Source organism: Schistocerca gregaria, chromosome 6 (genome assembly GCF_023897955.1).
Source record: "Schistocerca gregaria isolate iqSchGreg1 chromosome 6, iqSchGreg1.2, whole genome shotgun sequence".
NCBI lineage: Eukaryota > Metazoa > Arthropoda > Insecta > Orthoptera > Acrididae > Schistocerca > Schistocerca gregaria.
In genome coordinates, this window is record NC_064925.1 from 245379908 (window position 1) to 245398868 (window position 18961).

The 18961-nt window shown below is 40.4% G+C and overlaps 1 protein-coding gene across 1 annotated transcript; it reads left to right on the forward strand.

Annotated features, from left to right (window-relative positions):
* The first annotated feature begins 15127 nt into the window (after window positions 1-15127).
* Window positions 15128-18119, forward strand: LOC126279022 (uncharacterized). Its single transcript, XM_049979412.1, has 2 exons — window positions 15128-15205; window positions 17563-18119. Exons 1-2 carry the CDS (start codon window positions 15134-15136, stop codon window positions 18088-18090), a joined length of 600 nt encoding a protein of 199 aa, XP_049835369.1. The 5' UTR covers window positions 15128-15133; the 3' UTR covers window positions 18091-18119.
* Window positions 18120-18961: the final 842 nt, after the last annotated feature.

Below are 18961 nucleotides of genomic sequence, written 5' to 3' on the forward strand. Positions count from 1 at the left end.
CTCATGCATCCATACTGACTGCTGTTCATTGGCAAGAAGGTTGGAATTGGCATGCCAGTACCGCAGCTGGACATCCACTGAGGGGCAAGAGGTGGCCTTACTGGATGAACCACATTTTATGTTTCATGGAATGGAAAGCAGTCCCTCTGCTATAAGTGTCACAAGGGTCCAGGCCAGAGAAAGGAGCATTATGGTCTGGGGAATGTTTTTGTGGCATTCTCTGAGTGATCTCATCATCCCAGAAGGCACAGTGGATCAACAGAAGTATGCATCTATCCTAGAGGACAATGCTCACTCCTACATGCAGTTTGTTTTCCTGCAGCATGATGGCATCTATCAACAGAACAATGTGATGTGTCACATAGTCTGCAGTGTATACGTGTGATCTGAAGAGCACCAGAATAAGTGTACTGTACCTGGGACCACTGTTCCAATGACCACGTACTGTGTTCTTGACACCAGGCTTTACAGGCACTCCTGTAACCAGGGATCAGTGGAATGCACCTTGCAGGTCTCTGGGTGAATAAGCCATGTCTGTTCAGTCGTCTGTAGAGTGTGTGTGTCTGGAGACAACTGTTCCAGTGGCTGCGGTAAGGTCCCGAGCAAGGCTACCTGTAGTACTCCGTGGCCGTCTGCAGGCACTGATGGTGTGATATCGGTCTTCTTGCGATGTTGTACACTGTGGACTTCCCGTACTGTAGTGCCTGGACACATTTCCTGTCTGCTGGAATCATTACCATAATATTGAGATCAGACTTTGTGGCACATGGAGGGCCCGTGCTACGACCTGCTGTGTTTGACCAGCCTCCAGTTGCCCTAGTATTCTACCCCTCATAAAGTCATCAATATGTGTTCTTTGAGCTGTTTTCAACACACAGTCACCATTAGCATGTCTGAAAACATCTCCACACTTACTGCACCGTACTCTGACATGCACCAACACGCCACCGTGCGACGACTGCAGGTCAAATGCACCGCATGGTCATACCCCAAGGTGATTTAAACCCACAAACCGCCCACCAAAACGTTTTTTCACTGTGTATCAGTATTATCCTTAATTTATGAGCATGAGAGTATTTAAAATGTCTTCAAAAGTACCTGAATATTCTGTACCTATTTTTCAACATAATCTCCATTCAATGTGACGGCCTTACATCTACATCTACATCTATACTCTGCAAACAATTGTTAGGTGTATGGCAGAGGATACATCCCATTGTATCAGTTATTAGAGTTTCTTCCTGTTTCAGTCCGGGAGGGAGCATGGGGAGAGAGTGAATGCCTCTCTGTGTGTAGCAATCTTATCCTCACATTCCCTGTGTGAGTGATACATAGTATATCCCTAGGGTAATCATTTAAGGTCAATCCTTGAAACTTTGTTAACTGACTTTCTTGGGATAGTTTATGTGTGTCTTCAAGAGTCTGCCATTTCAGTTCCTTCAATATCTCTGTGACACTGTACTATGGATTAAAGAAACTTGTGACCACTCATGCTGCCCTTCTTTGTATACATTCAATATCCCCTGTTGGTCCTATCTGGTATAGGTCCCATGTATTTGAGCAATATTCTAGAACTGATTTAATGAGTGATTTGTAAGCAATCTCTTTCATGGACTGATTGCACTTTCCCAGTATTCTACCAGTAAACTGAAGTCTACCACCTTCTTCACCCATGACTGAACCTCTATTTCATATCCCTACAAAGTGTTACACCCAGGTACTTGTATGAGTTGGCAGATTCCAACAGTGACTCACTGATATCATAGTCATAGGAAACTACATTTTTTCTCATTTTTTGAAGTACAAAATTTTACAGTTAATAACATTTAGACCAAGTTGCCAATCTCTGCACCATGTTGAAATATTATCAAGATATGAATGAATATTTATGCAACTTCCCTCTTCATTAAAGATAACTGCATTATCTGCAAAAAGACTGATTTTACTATTACTATTGTCCACAATAACATTAACACAAGGCGAACATCAAGGCTCCCAACACACTTCCATGGGGCACACCTGAAGTTACTTCTACATCTGACAAAGACTCTCCACCCAAGAAAACAGGTTGCATCCTCGCTACCAAAAAGTCCTCAATCCAGTCACAAATTTCATTTGACACCCCCTATGATCATTATGATCATACTTTTGACAATAAGCATAGGTGCAGTAATGAGTCAAATGCTTTTCAAAAACCAAGAAACACAGCATCTACCTGCTTGCATTGATCGAAAGCTTTTAGCATGTCATGTGAGAGAAGTGCGACTTTTGTTTCATGTGATCAGTGTTTCCAAAATCCATGCTGGTTGGCATTGAGGGGGTCATTCTGTTCAAGATACCTCATAATGTTTGAGCTCAGTATATGTTCAAAGATTCTTCAACAAATCAATGTTAAGGACACTGGATGGTAGTTTTGTGGATCACTTCTGCTAACCTTCTTGCAGATGGGTGTGACCCATGCCTTTTCCAAGAACTGGGCATGGTTTTTCATTCAACGGATCTATGATACAGGATAGTGACAAGAGGGGCTAACTCAATCGCAAATTCAGTATAGAATCTCACAGAGATTTCATTGGAGTCTAGAGCTTTGTTCAATTTTAACAATTTCAGCTGTTTCTCAACACCACTGACAATAATACTTATTTCATTCATCTTTTCTCCTGGATTTTTCTTTGTAAAGGAACATTTAAAAATGGAGCTAAGTAACTCAGCTTTCACTTTGCTATCCTGAATTTCAGTTCCTGTCTCATTCGCTAGGGACTGGACACTAACTATGGTGCCACTGACACCCTTTACATATGACCAGAATTTCTTTGGATTTTGTAAAATACTATTTGACAATATTCTGCTACGGTAGTCATTGAGGGCATCACACATTGCTCTCTTCATAGCTGTCTATTTATAACCCTACACTTTGTTTTACACTTATTATGCAGTAATCTCTGTTTCTTTAGAAGTTTTTTTACAGTGACTATGTATCATGGAGGTTTCCATGCATTATGAAATGTTCTGCTGGGTACATAACTATCCAGTGCATGGTCAACTATTCTTTTAAACTTGAGCCAGAGTTCCTGTACATGCCTCTGTCCTGTGCTGAAAGTTTCAGGTTCCTCTCTGAGATATGACACTACTGATTTTTTATCCAGCTTACTGAATGTTTCTCTGCTTGCATTAGTTGTCCTTTGTACATTGGTAATCACTGTTGCCACAACCACATCATGGTCACTGATAGTAATTTTGATGTGGACATCCTCAGAGAGGTCAGGGTCTATTTGTTGTCATTAAGTCTAATATATTTCCATCATGAGTGGTGTTCCTAACTATCTATTCAGGATAGTTAGTAAAGTTTCACAGGATGTCTTATGACACCCACCACTAAAAAATCTGTAATTTTCCCCAGTTAATTGTTGGGTGACTGAAGCCTTCACTGATGATTACAGAATGACTGAGGAACTTACAAGCAAGTGAACTGAGGTTTTCTCTAAAGTTTTCAGTTACATCAGGAGATGAGTCTGGTGGGTGTCAAAAGGGTGCAATTACTATTTTACGTCCACTCCTGACAATGTGTCTTGCCCAAACAACCTCAAGTTCAACTTCAGTTTTTACCTCGGTGGATTTAAGTTTCTTGTCTACTGCAACAAATACACACCTCCATTTCCCATTAGCCTATGCTGTTGATATACACTTAAATTTTCCCCAAAAATCTCACTGCTATCAATTTCTAGTTTTAACCAGCTTTCTGTAAGAAGTATTATGTGAGCTTCACTGCTTTTCACAACCGCTTCAAATTGTGGCACTTTCATGTTAATGCTTTAGCAGTTTATTATTAAGATTTTAATATTCTCATCTGTGGAAGGGATTTCTTTTGTTCTTACACTGATACTTCTGCATTTCCTACAGCTATCATTACCTGGATTGAATGGAGAGTTGTCTAACCTATAAAACCCTTGTGTGCATATCACACAATCAGCTATCTGAGTAGCAGCCTCTGATGTGTAGTGCGCACCTGACACATTTAGGGGACACTACAATTCTCAACTCTATAGCACAAGTCCAGTAAGTCGCAGCCTAGCTTGTCACAGAACTTTCAAATTCTCTGGTTCAGTCCTTCCACTCGACTCAGAACCAGAGGGCCAAAATCAGTTCTGGAGACAATGCTGCAAATTGTGAGCTTCATTGAAACTCCATGTACAAGGCTAGTCTTCTCAATCTTGTCTGCCAGTCACCTGGTTGCAAATATACAAATACATTCCTGATCATTCTGTTCAAACAGGGGAATAATTCAGTTTTGCAGATTTAGAATGGGAGAGACATGCAACTGAAACTGCTGGCAGATACAAGGTTTCATGTGACATCATTCTAAATGGCTAGTCTGAAAATAATTTTGAGCAGATTGATCCACATTTTAGGCCACCTAGTAACTAAGACATTTTGGAACAGTTAACATAAAGGCCGGGTGTTATGGTATCAAGGAATATTAAGAAAGTTAGGAAGACATTTTTGCTTAGCAAGTGTGACCAGAAACAAACTGCAGAGTGTTTCAGTAGTGAATATCAAATATTCATTTCTGAGAATAGGATAAAAAAAGGTGTGCACAATATTACATAGACCATTATATGCCCAACAAGGATGAGAAGAAAAGATGGTCACAGGAGTCACAGTTAACTTTTCCAATAATGACATCTGTGAAGCCATAGCAGATATTTAGGACAAGGATTCAACATCACTTCACTTTATAAATTCATGTGTGGAAGCTTCACTATATTGTCTACATAGAACTGCAGGATAAATATACAGTTCAAACAGGTGCAACTGGGACACATGCAAGCAAATCAAAGAAAATACTGTTAGTATCTTCCATCTAAACAGTGAAGTCTTATGAATGTAAAAGATTAACTTTTCATATCCAATCAGGACAATGAAAAGTTAGATGAGATTTCAGCAGACTTCTTCTGCATATCATATGGAAATCAATGAAATTGAACAGATACATCTTGATGGAGTTTAGCTACTATCGTACTACTGTAAAACCAATTAAAAGGAAGGGGGGGTGGCTAACACACAAAAGGTGGAGTTAAATCCCAGGTTCTTCTGGTTAAAGATATGGTATACTGAGATACCAAACAAGAAAAGTTTTTGACAGTTGGTACCCGAGGTAATGCTGATGTCTGTTCGCAGCAGCAACATCACTGTATGCATGGATTATGTTTTTTGTTGTGTGTGTGTGTGTGTGTGTGTGTGTGTGTGTGTGTGTGTCTGTGTGTGTGCTGCCCCAGAACCCATGCACTTATCCTACCAGAACACCTTTATTATTGTTTTTCAACAGCAGCGAGATTTTCATCAAATTTAATGCCACCAGCCCACAACAAAAGAAGATTTTGTTGAACTGCTCTCAGAATGCTGAGTCACAATAGTGAATCAGGAAACACAATCTCCTAGAGCTGCCTGTTTACAGACCTCTAGCAGGAACTATCTCAAGGTTCACGTAGCAGCTTGGAATGATTGTAATAGTATTATGTGGAATTATCTGGAAAATCATTGTTTGTGGAGACTTTAACATTGACTTCCTGCCAGACAGTACCAATCAAGGGTACACACAGAAGTAAACTTCCACTTTGTTTATTTTCCACAGTAGCAGTCCCTCTAAGTACTGACAGAGATAGTGCAAGGCTGGTGGCAGTTTGCTTTTAGACCCAACAATTCACAGTGATTTAGTTGTAAAAGCAATAGTAGATAGTTTATCAGACTACAGCAGTTAAATGATTACAATGAACTTAACTGTCCAGTTAGGTACAGATCATAGAAGAAAAATAGAATCATGAACTATGACTCAATCACAATGTTTAAAGATAAATTATCAGACAAAGACTGGAGAAAATGTATAGGGCAGTGTTGATGGAAAATGAAACACTCTCCTAAATATATTCCTACAACACTTTAGTCTTGTTTTCCCTTAAAAAATTTTTGGGTAAGACTGAACAGAAGCAGGGATAAGGTTGAATAATTCTCAGAACTAAAATATCTTGTGCTGGGAAGACAAAATTCTATTCAATCCAGAGGACTGGCAGTAGTCAAGAATTGAAACTCCATTATCACCAGTATTATTGACGCATCCACTTTGTCAATAAAAAAGCAAAACTCATAACCTAAGCACAAAGAATAAAACATTTCATGAATAAGGCAACAACTATCTGGAACATAACTAAACAAGAAACAAACAAATATAATAAACCAAAAAATAACTCTGTCAGAAATGGTGACACTTCCAAATCAGTGGGCACCAAATTCAATGATTATTTCTTTGCAATGGCTACAAAAATTTCACCCAGTAATAAACAACCAAGTACACATGCATTAGATTTACTTTGCAAACACTGCATGCACTGCTAACAGACATTAGTTTCAAAAATGAAACCCCGAGGCAGTGGTCATCAAACTGCAGCCTGTGGGCTGCATGTGGCTCAAATCAAGTAATTGTGCCATCTGTGGTTCTCAGCTAAATTTTATCAGATCATGCATCTAACACTTAACAAATGACTCCATAAATGTCAGCTAACATTAAGAGCTTAAGGGCATAGTTTTGGAGGAACAGGGAGGCGATTAGTGTTTAAAATCCCATCAACAACAAGGTCATTAGAGATGGAGCATAAACTCAGATTGGGGGAGGATGGCAAAGGAAATCAGCCATGTACTTTCAGAGGAACTATCATTGCACATGCCTAAAGCAATTTAGGGAAATCTTGGAAAACCTAAATCAGGATAGCCAGACATGGGTTTGAAGTGTCATCCTCCTGAATGAGAGTCAAGTGTGCTAACCTCTACGCCACATTGGCCAGTAAAAGCGTAATCTCTCTGCTTAATAACAAGTAGAAAATACTTACATAGGTAGTATAATTTTAAAAAGTGCCTAATTTTAATTGCCATTGTTGAATTTGGCCATCAAAAAGTGGCTGCTTACTCCAGGAACAGATGGGTAAGTAGTAAGACCACTGTGGGGTTGGAATATGTGAGAAGTTGGCAAATTGTTTACGTTCCCGTACTGACAACTCACAGGGAATGTGCAATTCATACCAATCAGGTGCTGTAGTATAAATTTTCACCTGGAAGTAATATGGAATCATAAATGTGCATTACAGAGATGGTCATTTTCAAATGTGGTACTTACTTGTAGCAAGGAATACGAAATTAAATTAAGGGTGTTCAAATACAATGCAATGAGTAGATAAAAAAATAACATTCAATAAATTTAGTACACATTTGTGGTCATGTCTCATATTGCACAATTAATTTAAATATAAATACAGTTACTGTTTTAATCAGTTAATCATCTGCACACACAAACAACACAATAATACTTCATCATGCAAGTACAGTGTCACAACTTTGAGGTCATTGAGGGTGGCAGCAATCAAAAACACGCTAGCCAATTTATTGCACCCCTTATTATAGCTGATCTACTGGAGGGTCATAACATACTAATTTATGTAGGTTATCAATTATTAAAAAGGTTGGTACATATGTGGCCCAAGGTGCGACCCCACAATGTCGCTATCGGTTCTTGTGCACAAAAGTCTGATGACCACAACCCTATGGAGGTTACAAAATTCATCAGGTCACTACAAATCAGTAATTCTGCTGGCTGTTACGGTGTTTTTGCCAGAACATTAAAATTTGTGCTGACTTGATATGAATATCCTTAAGTTCCCTTTGTAATCAACCAGTGAAGTGGGGTATATTCCTTGACTGACTGAAATATGATGTAGTAACACCCACCTACAAAACTGAAGTGAACTACCTCTAATTGCAGACCTATTTGACTATGTAAGACAGAGACAGAGGATAAAATACTGACTTATTTAACTGAGCAGAACATGTTGACCGCCTCTCAGTTTTGTTTTTGTACTGGGTTCTTCACAGGAGAAGCAATACAAGATTTCACGAATGAAGTGCTAGCAGAGAAAAACAAGTATGAGAGCGGATCAAATATATATGGGATTTTATTTTTTATTTAAATTTATTTATTTAAAAACTCGAGGCAATTATAATTTATTTTTCTGCATAGTCTCCTGCTTCAGAAATGCATTTGCCCCAGCATATGAGCAGATTTTTATGTCCTCATCATAAAAAGAATTGAGTTGTGTCACCAGCCAGTTGCACATGAAGTCTTGCACACTCTCGTCATCTGCAAATCATCGCCCTCTTTAAGCAGTCCGAATAAATGGAAATTGCATGATCAAGTGTAGTCCAGTACATTTCCTGGAACTTGGAAAAGTTAGAGCTGCAGTCTGTGGGTGCGCATTGTCATTGGGGAGGATGACCTGTCGAATCGATTGGTCTCATCTTTTGTGGTGATATGCAACTCTTGCCTTGTTCAACAGTTTGCAGTAGTAAGTAGCATTGATTGTGCATCACTCAAAAAAAAAAAAAAAAAAAAAAAAAAAAAACCGCATCAGAAAAATGCCTTGCTGATCGAAAAAAAAAATGGTTGAAAGAACCTTGCCAGCTGACGGTCAAGACTTGGCTTTCACTGGTGCTGCCTCCCCTTTCCTCTGCCACTCATTACCAGCTTGTTTGGATTCTGGAGTGTAGTGGTGAACCCACATTTCATCGCAGGTGAGGATACAACTCAAAAATGCATCACCTTCATCCACAAACCTTGCTGTAAGCCTCTGACAGACTTCCAAACATCTCAACTTCAGATTTTTGGACAAAAGTTTAAGGACCCACCTGGAACACACTTTATGGAACTGTAGGTCATTTGTGATGATTGCTTGACAGCTCCCGTAACTGATTCCAACTTTTTGTGCAATTTCTGATACTATCGCCCGTTGATCGTCATCAGTAATGTCTTTTAACAACATGAAATGTTTTTGTCTGTAATGCTGGTCAGAGGATGCCAATCGTGCAGCTGATTTTCTACACATTCTTGTCCTTTCTTGAAGTTTTTATGCCAGGCAAACACGTGTCCTGATAATATTTTATCACTGAACTGTGCAGTCAATCTTTTTCAAATTTCTGCAACTGCAACTCCTTCACAAGAAAGAAATTTGATAATTATGCGTTGCGCAATGGAGGGGTGCACCTGTTGCTCAGACATCGTGATTGTTACCGACAAAATGGTGGGAAATATCTAGCAGCATGCTCTCCTCACTTCTAACGGTCCCGCCTAAGCATAGCAGAAGCACGGGGTCAGTCCTACCAACAAACATCCTGTTTATATTTGATCCCCCCCTCATAAATTATCCTGTTAATGTATTACATGCCTTTTGATTGTGTGAATCACAAAATTCTACTTAGCCAACTCAAGTGTTATGGCATTAATGGCATCTCTTTTGCACAGATGGAATTTCACCTCAATAACGGAAGGCAAAGGATCTCATTAGCAGACTGGATTGTGAGCACGTAAATAACCTCATAATAGGGGAACATAACATATGAAGTACCATGGCAGTAGGTCTTATTTTCATATGAAGATTTTTTGCTTCAAGTGATTGTTCCTGTCATGTGCCTCAATATTTACCATTTCTCCTGGAAGAACACTGCACACTGGACCTGAGGAAGCAGTAGGTAGTTTTCCCCTCTTTTCATAGAAGCAGCATCCTTAGTAATTCACTTAATTAAAATCAGATGGCATGACCGTGAATAGATTTATACTGTATAGTAACGAGTTTATTGTTAATACAGTATACAGATTAAGCTTCTATGATGACACCATCTTATTTTATCAGATACCTGCAAAAAGCGGAAGTAAGTCCCAAGCCATTCTGTTTGAAAAATATTGTGTTAAAGACTACTTGATTGTTGTGCACAATAGTGGGGTTCACCAACAGTGCATTTGATATGCTGCATATACTAGCTGTTCATAAAGTCAGCGCTCTCTCTCTCTCTCTCTCTCTCTCTCTCTCTCTCTCTCTCTCTCTCACACACACACACACACACACACACACACACACACACACACAAAATCGTAGCCCTAAATACTCACACTGAATTTACGACACAATTCAATGGAATTGATATTTGTAATCTCAAGAACAAAATACTCATACTTTCCATAAGCAGAACTGTTAATAGAAATAGCAGATTTATTATTAAATTAAATTGAAATTGTAATTATGATTTGAAACTATTGTCATTATTCATATTTGTATAATTTACTCTGAAAAAAGCATTTGACCAAAAGTTGTAAATTGTATTGGAGTCTTTGGGTGTAAAGATCAATGTTTTGGCAACAGTGCACAGTTGCATAGTGTTGTATCATGTGTCAACGCGTGTGTTTAGAACAATTGCGCCATCAAACATTTCATGTCAGCTACCAGACACACTATGTTTTATATATTTGGAGTTTGGTTCTGTTATTCTTTGATTACACTTTTTATTTTTATGCATCTACCATGCTGGTAGTTAATTTATGCATAGTTATGAGATGACTCTGATGTTTTGTTCCCTGTATGTAAAGTTATATTCAATTGCAAGCTTGGAACTATCAAACAAGCTACATATTCTTTGCCCTCTCCTGTAGCTGTGATCAATAAAGGGTACTTTATGTGCTACTGTCATTACCTCCCTTTCCTGTTCCAGTCATGTATGGTTTGTGGGAAGAACGACAGCCAGAAAGCCTCAGTGCGTGCTCCAATCTCGCTAATTTTACATTTGTGATCTGCTCGGGAGGTATAAGTAGGGGGAAGCAATATATTTGATACCTCATCCAGAAATGCACCCTTTAGAAACCTGGACAGCAAGCTACACCGCGATGCAGAGCCCATCTCTTGCAGAATCTGCCAATTGAGTTTGCTAAACATCTCTGTAACACTATCATACTTACCAAATAACCCTATGACGAAACGCGCCGCTCTTCTTTGGATCTTCTCTATCTCCTCTGTCAACCAGACCTGTTACGGATCCTACACTGATGAACAATACTCAGTATAGATTGAACGAGTGTTTTGTAAGCCACCTCCTTTGTTGATGGTTGCTGGACTACATTTCCTAAGGACTCTCCCAATGAATCCCAACCTGGCACAAACCTTACCAACAATTAATGTTATATGATCAATTCACTTCAAATCGTTCCGTAGCCATACTCCCAGATATTTTACAGAAGTAACTGCTACCAGTGTTTGTTCCACTATCATATAATCATACAATAAAGGATCCTTCTTTCTATGTATTCGCAATACATTATGTCTGTCTATGTTAAGGGTCAGTTGCCACTCCCTGTATAGCGAAGCAGGGTTGCCCACTGCTATCCTGTTTTGGTTTTACACTTCTTCAGTAACTTTGTTAAGTATTGAACTTTTTTTTTTAAATAAGCTAATCAGTTTTATTGGAAATGCATACTATTAACAATTATGGAAAATGACGTATATTGTGCAATAGATATTAAGTAAAATTCGAGTGAGCTAATAGATCAAATTCAGCTATAAGACTGCATCCAAAAGAAAGCCTAAATTTTACTGATTCCAGCAAAGTGTTTAAATTAACCTAAAGTCTGTTAGTTAAATAGATATTAAGACTTAAAATCTGTAGCCTGTATAACTTTCAGTGCCAATTGTGACCAAACTTCCAAATAATTCCGAGATCTGTTTTGATACTTCTGCTACCTTTATTTTTCTACGTAAAATAACTCCAGTCTCAACTTTGTAAGTGCATTAATTAAGAATTAAGTAAATTTGAATATGTAAAAATTATTGTTCAAAAGGGCTGCTGTGGTTATAAGTCGGGAATTCCCATGGCAGATGCGTAACTTAGTTCCACGTATTTAAATTGATACAGCTCACTCATGTTATTTAAATAATATAACCCAATAGTTAACTTCAAAACCAGTTATAAAGGATCATTTTAACCCTGGTAAATTATAAACTATAATATATTAACGGAAATAGTCAAATATTCAAGCACTCTTCTATATAAGGTCCGAGCTGGTGCAGTTTTCAGTTAGTTCTCGGTCAGATTTTCTTGGAGCAAAAGTGGGCAAGTCAGTTAATTTTTCCGGTTGTACCAAAAAAGTGTAATTGTGAACATTGTTAAATACTGGAATTTTTGGACCTACCTAATGTGACAATTAAGTGTAAGAGGCCTGGTCACATGAATATTGTGTGTGCGAGTAATAACCAATAAATCATACTGTGGTTGACATAAATGTTCAACTATGAATACAATCTTGACTTTTGATTTTGGAAAACTTAACCGAGGATCCTGGCTTCTTAATTTCAGTGTGATTTAGATGAGACAGGCACAGCTACCGGGAAGACAATATTTAATAAACAAAGCAAGGTAGGTCGAGAACACTGTACACTATCTACTGGGTGAGGAAATGTTTCAATACTGGTACATCCGGTTGTGAGGTGAACTAGTAAGAGGCACTAATACGAGGATACAGCCCGGCACGTTACATACATGTGGTGCCCCGGGTGAGGACATGAAACAGCACATTACATGTGGTACCTCAGGTGAGGACATGAAACGGCACGTTACACCTGCACCAAGTGCCTATCCGCTGCAGATCTTCCTGCATTTCGCTGCAATTTTCTAATTCTGCAACTTCTCTGTATACTACAGCATTTTGTGTAGAGTGGTTCCCTTGTATTAAGTACACACAGGTTCTAATGGTCAAACAACAGTTTGTTCAGCTTGTACCAACAAAGTGGTACCCCAACATGATTTACCTGCAGAGTATAGTTGAATTAATGATCTCTTACAGAAGTGAATTGCAAATGAATCATGAGAATTGGCTGTAAGACTACCACCTTTCTGGCCACACAATCCAGCTTTGTGGTTTCCACAGGTGGAGGTCAGTTTATTCTATTCTTGAATTTTGGCAGACACTACTAAGTTTGTGCTGGTAGTAAGCCAAATAGACCACCAGTACACTGTGCAAGTGCAAGATGTAACTACCTTGCCACCAGAGGCTAACTCCTATGACTGGCTGAAAGCAGAAGGAAGCGTGAATCCATCAGGTTCTCACTCGGGAAGATACTGAAAACAGAAGGTCTTTGCAGTACTTGGAGCACCTAAGAAGCAAAGTAGACATAGGAACCATTCTGGACAGCTTACTGCGCACAATATGGACCAGTCATTTGTCATTGCCTGTCAAAGCAATTATAGCATGACAGTCTGACGCACCCTTGTACATACATAGTAGTGGAGTTGACGGATAAAATCCAGGACACTATGACACTGGTTCCTGTCAGTGCAACCCCTGCACAGTGCACTGTCAAGTGTTTCACATGCAGATTACAATGCCTTGGCAGCCAAGCAGCAGATTGGCAAATTGTCATCTCAAAGTGATCCACGCAATGACAGAAGCTGGAATCGATACTGCCAATACTCACACTGTAGGTCATCAGTGGCCTCTTCTGCAACTGAGCCTGAGTGGTCAGGTATCTGCCAGTCTCACTGCAAATTCAGGGAGCAACCACACAAGGATGCACAATCCCCTGCACTTACCAAAATGGCAACTGCAGTCGAAAGTAGACCCCTCCTCCGACTGCCAATCAGTGTCTCCGCAACTGTTTGTTAGTGATCAGTGGTCCAGCTGAAGATACTTAATAGACACTGTGTCCGATTTGTTCATGTACCCACAGACTATGTTGCACAGAAAGCGACCACCCATGTATTCTGTCTGACCACTGCAAACAACTCAGTCGTAGCAAGGTATAGCAATCTGTGCTTGGAACTAGATCTGGGTTTACAACAAGCCTTCGTATAAGATTTTACCATTGCCAACATTGCTGAACGTATCACCAGAGCCAACTTCCTTGCCCATTATAATCTACTGTTGGACATGAAGACCCATGCCTAGTTGACAAAACCACAGGTTTAACAACATCCTGATTTCGGCGGTATACAACTACTCATACTACAAAAGTAATAAAGGTGGCAGACAGCAAGTACATGCAGCTACGGAATGGACTTCCAACTCTGAAACGATCCCCTGGAGTGTCTAAGGAGATAAGGCTCAACACTGTCCACTACATAGAGGTGACTGATGGTCCCCCTATGTCTTGCAGGCCATGATGTTTGGCTCTAGATCATCTTAAAATTGTGAAAGCAGCATTCAACACTATAATTTGTGTATGTGTAAGTGGTAATGCAGCCTTCCAATTGCCCCTGGTCCTCACTATTACATCTGGTCTCAAAAAAGAATGGTGCACGTTGGCTCTGTGGTGACTACAGAGTCCTGAATACCAGAAGAATACCGGGCAGATACCCATTGCCATTGTTACATGACTATAACAATGTGGGCTGAGTGGTGCAGTTATTTTTAGCATCCTGAATGTTACGGCTTAAAGTCAAGCTCCAGCACACTGTTCGGAACGTTAGAGTAGAGAGGGCTGTGAAGAAGACATCAGCCAATTGTACACGGACCAAATCCTCTCTAGGACAAGAGCCCGACAGCAGTGACCTCGACACGGAGAGGACATACCTGCTGTGCTGCCTGACTGTGGCCCAGTTGAAGATTAGCCAGTTCTATTAGTTCTTTCTACAGCAGCAAGTTCAAAGACAGCATCCAAAATAGCCATTTTGCTTCTGCTATGTAACATTGTCTATACTGAAGAGAGTTTTTTGATTTTTTCTGTTGCCCTTTGCTTGTGATACATCTGTTAAACACAAAGTTAAGTATTGTAATCATTTTCTTTTGTAATAAACTTCATTAATATTTTTTACTTGAATTTTTGTCTAGTGATCTGAGAAAGCAGGTTTCCTACGCATCCAATATATGATGAGTAGGCAGGAGACAACATTGGCAACAAGGTGTAAAAACAACCCCAGGGATGTGTTTACTTGCTTTAATAGTGTCTCTCATAGTGTTTTTGCTAATCATTGCTTTCAGGTGTGCATTGCGGAAATTTTCTTTGCTTTCGTACTTATTTTTATTGCTTGCCTTGTCTGTTTATTGCCTTTGTATCTTCTGATATGAGCAACCCACCTCACCCACACCCTGCACAGGCACCTCAGCTGCATGTGATGAATGCAACACAGCTAATGAAATTGTTTCAGTTCCAGAGCCAAAGAATATCAACCCTGTTAAACACAGTGCAGCAGCTACTGGCCAATGCTGCGCACTCGACAGAACAACAAACTACACCTACAGTGGCTCCGAGTGCCATACCACCTTTTTGCCAGACTCATGAAGAAGAAGAGGAATGGCTCGAGTGGTTGCAACAGTCTGAAGCCCACACAATTCTTCACAACGTACCAGGTACTGTGAAAATCCATTATTTTTTGTCCATGGTAGGAAGTGCAGTGTTTCACCTCATTCGAAAACTCTTCCCTCATACCACTCCAAGTGAACTTTCCTATGAGCAGGTTGTAGGTTTGCTAACTAATTATTATGGCTAACAAGTGAATGTGGTGGCAGCTAGGTACCAATTCTTTAATTGCAAAAAATCAGTACAAACTTATTATGGGTGGGTAACAGATTTACAGGATATAACAAGGAAATGCAAATTCAAATGTGCTTGTCCTGCTTTATATTCAGATGTTATGTTGTGTGATACAATTGTGAACAACATAACTGATGTCAAAGTAAGAGAACAGATTTTGAAACAATCCGATCCATCATTTCAGCATCTAGTGCAAGTACTAGATCAGTAAACTCAGATGCCATGTCGGATAATAAATTTGAGCAGCCACAAATTTGTCGGGTTGAGTCGCCACCTGCTCGCGACCAGCTCATTAGTCAGCAGCAGCTTGCACGTGCCATTCCGTGTAAACAGTTCTCCATGCCGCGTAAACAGCTATCTAAACAGGTGGACAGTTAAGTCACATCCTCTGTGCTAGCCACAGCACAAACGCCAAGACTGCCTGTCCAGACAAGCATATTGTTATGCTTTTGGCATGAAAGGTCATGTACAATCTGTACTTTTGCAACGGAACAAACATAAAAATTCTGTCCACTCACAAAAATCTAGTCACAAGGCCAAAGTAATCAATGCAGTGTATTCAAAGCCTGCTTGCATTCCAGTACAAAGTCGCTGCTTAACTTCAAGAATTGCAAGATAGTGGAGTTATTGTGCACATAGCGGCTAGTCAATGGGCACGTCCACTGGGTTCGTTCCCCAAACCTTCAGGTTGCATGCACCTCTGTGTTGACTTTTAAGTCTACAGTCAATCCACAGACTATGATTAATACTTATCCATGGCCACACCCAGAGGATCTCATGGACAGATTAGGCACTGCTCATTACTTTTCAAAAATTGATTTGCATGACGCACATCTTCAAATACCATTACATGAAGAATTTCAAAAAGTGTGTGTTGTAGGCTTGTTTAAATATCTGCATTTGCCTTTTGGCAGTGCTTCTGCATCCACCATTTTCCAACAGTATTTGGAACAGCTGACTGCTCATGCACCAAACTGTTCAAACTATTTGGACGATATTGTTGTAGCAGGTCGTACACCTGAAGAACACATTGCCAATTTGTGTGCTGTGTTTTCATGTGTTATCTCATGCGGAAATAAAGTGTAGATTAGACAAGTGTGATTTTTTTAAAACTTAAGTTGCAGTATCTTGGTCATGTCATAAACAGTTGAGGTGTACATCCTCTTCAATCGCATTTGTTAGTCATAGGTGACATGCCCATTTCTTGCAATATCACAGAATTTGGTTCATTCCGAATGCAGCACAAATCGCAGCTCCATTGCATCGCAATAATGTCCCCTTTGTCTGGACAGATGAGTGCCAAGAAGCCTTTAAAAAACTTAAACATGGCATTGCTCAGTGATTGATGCTTGGTTCACTTTGATCCTGACAAACCAGTTGTGTTGCAAGTTGACACTTCCTCTTATGGAATCAGTGCAATGCTTTCACATAGACTTGGTGATAAAGACAGGCCTATTGCTTTTGCATCAAAGATGTTGTCCAAAGCTCATTGTAACTACTCAAAAATAGAGAATGAGGCATTGCCTTTTGTGTATGGTGTCACCAAATTCCACCACTATTTGTGCAGCAGAAAATTCTACTAACTAACAGATCACAAGCCATTGCAGTCCTTGTTGGGGGTTGTGAACAGTGAAAGTAAAGAAATGTGAAACACAACTGTACACCTGTCAGCTACATCATTTAAAGTAGTCAGTGTTGGACTTCACCCCCCCCCCCCCCCCCAATTTTTCAGCCAGAATCACAACACAGTACATCGACACCAAGGACAAAAAAATGACAAAATATAGCAGATGAATGTCACGAGCAGATAATTAAACTTCGCTCCACACACACCAGGGATCAAGCATTGCACCTGTTTCTCGTCTCCTACTGTTGGCATCTACAAGATTGACCATCACCAGCTGAATTGCTTCAAGGTCGCTGCCATCAGTCACTGCTCTATCCTCCTCAGCATCCAGTGCCGAAAGAAGGCCACAAGTACTGGTTTGCACCAAATGAAATTGTATTTTTCAGGGTTTTTAGCAGCACCAGACGGTGGGCGAAAGGCAAGATCCTTCATTGAATTGGTGGAGGCATGTATCTCATTTCAGGCCCGACGAATTGCAGCGTCAACATTACAATCAAATTCGCCACTGTCATGTGCATGGTGATCCTTCTGTCTCTCTTGCCTCAGATTCACGGATCCCGAGGACAGCGTGGCTACAGCAGCTGCCAGGGGTGTCATCACGACACCGCAGGACAACCCAATGGAGGTGGAGCCTTCGCCTCCTCCCCCTCCTCTTGTACTACCAATGGAGTTGGACCCACCCAAGTCACAGTACCCAACACATCCTACATCTGGTTATGGGTCTCAGGAGGTGGACACGCATGCTTCTGGTCATTTTCCAAGGGCATTTCTGTCAGAGCGAAGGACGGATGGTGGGGTACAACCAGAAGTCTGACATCCCTTGCAACCACAGCTTCCGGTCCAGTGCACCGTCCACAATCCTACCTCCCCTCCTGTTGTAGAGCTGACTATATGACGCCAATCTGTCACTTTTGGGGGGAGGAACGTTCCGGCGTAAAGTCAGGCGCTGGCATGCCAGTTGGGAATATTAGACCACAGAAGGCTGTGAAGAAGGCGTCAGCCAATTGCATATGGACCGGCCCCTCTCTAGGACAACAGCATGATGGCAGCACCCTCAGCACAAAGAGAACATAAGAGCCTCACCATTTGGCTGCAGCCCAGTTGAAGATGACCCAGTTCTACAGCAGTGAGTTCAAGAATAGCATCCAGACTAGTCAGTTTGCTTTTGCTATGTAGCATTGCCTATACTGAAGAGATTTCTTATTTGTCTGTCACCCTTTGCTTACGACACATCTGTTTAATACAAAGTTAAGTATTGTAATCATTTTCTTTTGTAATAAACTTCATTGATACGATTTGCTCGAATTGTTGTCTAGCAATCTGGGAAAGCAGGTTTCCTAGGCATCCCATATTTAATGAGTAGGCAGGATACAACACTGGGCTGTGAAAAAGCATACATGCCGATCCCTTAGCTGAATGAGACATTCCCAAGACAGCCATCATCACTCCTTCTGGCCTGTCTGACAGGAAATTTTTGACTTTTGGACTCAGGAATGCTGCTAAAACATGACAACACTTCATTAACTCTGTGCCAGAGTGCCTAACTTTTGCGTTCACTTACCTGGAAAATATTTTAACTTTTTTGTCATCAGCAGATCAACATCGGCAGCATTTAACAGAAGTGTTTAATTGGCTGGAACACTATGAAGTCATTCTGAACACCACCAAAGGTGTCTTTGACAAGCCCTAAGTTCATTTCCTAGGGCAGTGTGATGGCTACCACAGCCGGAGAAGGTGGAAGCCATCTTATGGATTTCACGTCCAAATACGACCGAGAAATTGTGTCAGTTCCTAGGTATGTTACATTTTTATCACCATCATGTGCCACACTCTGCTGAGTTCCAGGAACTGTTAATTGCAGTGCTCACAGGCCCAAAGAACAAGGGCAACTCGTCCATAATAAGGACTGATAGCATGCATGTGGAGTTTGAAGTGGCCAAAAAGA

Excerpts from the sequence above, each read along its gene's own strand:
- LOC126279022 (XM_049979412.1), top strand. The coding sequence starts at position 15,134 with ATGAAGAAGAAGAGGAATGGCTCGAGTGGTTGCAACAGTCTGAAGCCC. Across the intron at positions 15,206-17,562 it reads AATTCTTCACAACGTACCAG|ATTCACGGATCCCGAGGACA; the intron begins GTACTGTGAAAA and ends CTCTTGCCTCAG.